The sequence below is a fragment of the Capsicum annuum genome, unplaced genomic scaffold (assembly GCF_002878395.1).
Source record: "Capsicum annuum cultivar UCD-10X-F1 unplaced genomic scaffold, UCD10Xv1.1 ctg34234, whole genome shotgun sequence".
NCBI classification, from domain to species: Eukaryota; Viridiplantae; Streptophyta; class Magnoliopsida; order Solanales; family Solanaceae; genus Capsicum; species Capsicum annuum.
In genome coordinates, this window is record NW_025841065.1 from 3053 (window position 1) to 8032 (window position 4980).

Sequence of the window (4980 nt, forward strand, 5' to 3'; positions counted from 1 at the left end):
CAAGTTGAATTTAATTCAAATATTTAATGATAAGGGAAAGCAATTTGAGATGAAAAAGGAGTCCTACGTGAAGAAGGAGTTTCACTTCTGAGTATATCTTGAAGAGTCCTATGTTTGAGAGGAGAGAGATTCTGATAAATAAGCATGTGCTGATTTAAAAGAGTTGTAGTTTTACTACAACACTAAGGAGACAAGACTTGGAATTAAAGAAAAAGTCTCACTTGAAGTAGAACTCTATGTAATGAGAGTTTTGATTAGAGAAGGAGTTTGAAATAAAGAATGACTCTTTGGAGAGCTGTGCTTAAATAGAAGATGAGCAGTCAGAATAAAACACGCAGTTAAAAAACAAAAAAGCACAATCGATAGATTGACTTTACGAAGTGCTACTCAATCACTAAAGAAACACATTGAAGAACCTGGTCCTCAGTACAAAATCCAGCTAAGAGTTTTAGCATTGATTTTTAGAGTTATTCATTGTGTTTGAACTATTGATGTAATATTAGTTTCAGTGTGTTATAAACTGAATTAGGAGATAGTTTCTGAGTTGGAGAAAACTCAGAGACTTTGGGAAAGCATACCTTGGGAGGTGTGTGTAGTTAGAAACTAGAGTTTATAATTCCTAATTGTTGAGTTATAGGGATTAGAGTTTATAATTCCTAATTGTTGAGTTATAGGAATTAGATTTTATAATTCCTATTTGTTGGTTACAAGAGTTTTGTAATCAGTCGTGCTTGAGGCTCAAAGTTATTTAGTGAAGTTGGGGTTAAATCTGGTAGAGGTACAGGTCGTGGTTTTTTACACCTTTTTGAATTGGGGGTTTTCCACGTAAAAATCATTGTGTTCTTTACTTTCTGTTTTACTGCTTCCTTGAAACATGTCACGGAAACACGTCAGGCAACCCGTTTCATCGGTAAGCAAAAGTTAGGTGAAAATAAGATAATCGGTAGGGAACAAATTCTTAACATATGATCCAATGAGGTTTCAAACATCGTGTAAAAAACTCAAAAAGATTATACCGTGTAGGGCTAACAAGAATATTCAGGATTTTCAAAAATTCATGAATATTCAACTTAATAAAATTGACGTGAGACACACGTGCAATTCGCGTATCCTAATCTAGTATAAATGCAAACGAATGTAAGTGCAACAAGTGTCACACATGCATATCTTACTCATGCATGTGGGACACGTGTTTTCCATGCAAGTATCATTAATGCATGAAGGACAAATGTTAGACATGCACACATAATTCATGTAAAAAAAAAAGGAGGAGAAGAAGAAGTGGGCCATTTGATGTAATAATTTAAAAATTGGGCCAATATTTGTAATAATTTTAACATATTGGGTGTACAACGTAATTATTCTCTTTATAATTTCTGTAAAAGCCATTGCCTATTCTTTCTTAAAACATCGTAACCTAATTTGCCTCCAGCACACCATTATCATTCAGAAACCCTAAATTCCCTCAAGGCTAGAAATTGAGGCATGTTGCAGAGGGGTGTGAGTTCAGGTTTCCGTTTTCATCCAACTGATACTAAAGGACTTACATTTTTGCAAAAATTCATGGCAAAACAAGAAATGAATGATTCTGGATTCATAACCACAAACATAGATGTCTATGATTCAGAAGAAAAGCCATGGAAGATTTATAGTCGTGGAGTACCTTGCGGTGCTGCTGATGACAGTCTGTATCGCTACTTCATCACAAAGAAAAGTAGCAACCTTGGCAATTGGAAACTACAAGATGAGGGAAAACCAGTTCACCGCGATTCATCATCGTCGACAGTTGTTATTGGATACAAGAAGAAGATGCGTTACATGGTTAATAATAACGAGGAGCATAGAGAAGACGATGGACACTACTGGCTGATGAAGGAGTACAAGCTCTCTAATGTTATGCTCCATCAGTTTGATGATGACTATAGAGACTATGTTTTGTATGCTATCAAGAAGAAGTTTATTGAGACTTGTTCTTCGGAGATGGATAATGTTTCTGAGGAATTTGGAGCAATCCAAATATGAAGTTTGAAGAATCACATGAAGCTGTTAAGGTTGAACCATTACGAATAGCTGCTAAGGATGTTTTATATTTTCAAGGATTAGTGATGTTTTCTCGTCTGTGCAATTAAGGCATGGACGAATCTTTAGATTCTGATTTAGTTAATAGTCGTCTTGTATCCTATCTTTAATTTTAATTACTACCTGTTGCTTTATTTGCTCTATCTATATAGTCGTTGTGATGCCATTATTTTCCTTTCAAGCATGCAGTTATTGTGTTACGCAGTAAAGCTATAAATGCAGTTATTGTGTTCGCAAGTGTCATATCTCTTATTTTTGTTTTTCACTTTCCCCCTATTTTACTAACCCCAAGTATTGTAATACTATTTACTTGTTATGAGTGTCTGATTAAGAGTTAGCTCTAGCTTGTATCAGATTGAAAAAGAACTTCAGAATGTAGCTGATTGATAGAGCTTTATTTGGAATTAGGAATGAAATATTATGTGATAGCCATGCTTTACTCACTGAAGTATACTTGGAGAAAGAGAAGGATAGATCGAGTGTCTCGTTATTTCCATGTCAGTAGCGAGACAAAGCTTTTGGAGGTCGGCATTGAAATTACGCTGCACTTATTGGTCATTTCTTAGCTTTAGACGGATTATTGGTTTCATATTCCAATCAGTTAATTGAGAAGAAGCATTCTGGATTCCGAGCTTGGGCATGAGATAAAATGCCACGACACTTCCAAACAGCAACTCATGTTGATAAAGGTACTATCCTCGTGACATTTTAGCGCGTCGCTCTTTATTCCTGTTGAATAGGGTAAGGATCAGAGGTGTCTCGGAGAACTAAAGGGAAAGTTGTGGAAATGTCAATAATGTCTAAAAAGTTTAGCAACAGTTGGAACTATAATATACCGTTTATTTTGATGAATAACATCTTATGTTTGATCTAACGTAACAACAACAATAACAACATATCGAGTGTAATAGCACAACTGCGGTTTGGAAAGGATAATCCCTATCCTAACATTGGAAAGTCAAAAGGTTGTTTCCGATAGATCCTTAGTTCAATATTTGATATTAAAGTGGTGAATTAGAACATCGATGCCCAATATGAAAGAGAACACATTACAGGCATCTAGTCTATTCTTTGAATAGCAAAAATAGATTGCACTGTAAACTTAAATGAAATGTTTGCGACCTAAACTTAAATGGTGCTATCAACTCGGGCATACCAATTTTACTCTAGCACTCGACTCTATGGGTTTATTTAACATGCTCAACAACAGTGGGGTAACCAATATGAAGCTCAAACCGATGATAAACTCTATCAACAACATCAAAAACAAAGTCCAGATGCACGTTCGACACTGTTATAGAGAAGGAAATCTAGTAGCAGACTTCTTAGCAAAAATGGCCTCCAACTGAAACCAAACTCTCATCACTCACTCTTACAACATTCTTCCGAGACAAGCTAGAGGAGCATTCTTGCTAGATAAATGGCAACTGCCAAGCATTAGATGTAAATATGATAGAGCTAATTTCTTTGTAAGTTAATTAGTTTCACGTTTGTTTCATCTCCTAGAAGGTACTAGTTGATTGTGTAAGCCTTCTAGTCTTTTGTGGGTGTTGGTTTCACCAAGGCTTAGTGTTGTATTGAGGTCAGGTCTAGCCTCCCTCTGCTCCTTTTTTTCGAACACAAAACAACCCTAAAAAATAAAAAATGTTTGCGACTGGCAATTGTTCACATTGTTTCTGCATAGGCTGCATTGGCAAATATGTTACTAAAAAAATAGTACTAGAAAATGTTTGCGTTGTCAAGTGTCCAGATATTGGTTGTACGGCTGTAATTGAACCAAAGTTATGACGAGAAATTGTTCCTAAGGACTGTCTAAATCTCTTGTTTTGGGTTCGCATAAATTGTACTATCCTTATAAGTACTGTTCAGTAATGTTGGTGGTCAATGGGAGTGACACGCACTGTGATAGACACTGAGTGTCCTAATTGTCATAGATTGTTTTGTGCTCAGTGAAATCTACCGTTGCATGAGGGATTGGAATCCAAGGAGTTTAAGCATTTGGGCAGATCAGACGAGAGAGGGAAGTGAGATGTGATGCTGACAGGAACTGCTAAGAACAAGAAATCACGGAGATGTTCCAAGTGCAAGCGCGCTATGTTGAAAAATGAAATAATGACTAGTTGGAGAGTGAAATCAATAATATTACTAGTAATTTTATGTGATATTATCATTGTTAGCTTTATGTGCATTGATGAACATAACAAAGAATTGACACTCTCTAGAGTCGGATAGAGTTTTGCAAGTACTTTTCAGGGAAGTAGGCTATAGAAGCTTTGATCAAATTGAAGAAATGGTACAAAAAAACTTACTGACTTAACTCCATTTCTAGTATTTATTGAATATCTGTTATGTTTTGGTCGAACGAACACATTTTATTATCTTCATGTATTACCAGCTCTATTTGGAGCTTACATTGCAAGGAAAATTCACTAGCACCTCATTAGCCTCATCTCAACCACACTACTATTTTCTAGACTTTGATCCTATACATTTGTTCTTTGTATATACTTTTCTATCCAAGCTCTATATCTACAGTTTACTCTCCCCCTTATCCGATCAACAAATCTACTTTTGCTCTCCTGTTGGATTTTCCTGATACATTTGTGGGCCTCGGAACCATGTTGTTCCACAGTGCTTGATTCCTTGCTTGCCATATATGGTATATTACCGCTGCAATTGTTGCCCAGATGATGCTTCTACTGATCTTGCCTACTGCCTTCCTTGCCATGCTTTCCATATATTCTGCAGGTCTGTGTCGCGCAATTTAATGTTAAGCCACTCCAAGATCCCTTCCAGGCATAATCTTGAGAATTTACATTCAAACATTAAGTGTTCTATTGATTCCGGAGCTAGGTCACACAGTAAACACTTGTCGCTTTGGCATACTCCCATTTTTACCAA

General features: G+C 36.2%; 1 protein-coding gene across 1 annotated transcript; it reads left to right on the plus strand.

Moving 5' to 3' along the window:
- The first annotated feature begins 1485 nt into the window (after nucleotides 1-1485).
- Nucleotides 1486-2022, plus strand: LOC124891340 (NAC domain-containing protein 20-like). The gene has a single exon (XM_047403104.1). The coding sequence runs from the start codon at nucleotides 1486-1488 to the stop codon at nucleotides 2020-2022; it is 537 nt and encodes a 178-aa protein (XP_047259060.1).
- The last annotated feature ends 2958 nt before the right edge of the window (nucleotides 2023-4980 follow it).

Excerpts from the sequence above, each read along its gene's own strand:
- LOC124891340 (XM_047403104.1), top strand. The coding sequence starts at position 1,486 with ATGTTGCAGAGGGGTGTGAGTTCAGGTTTCCGTTTTCATCCAACTGAT.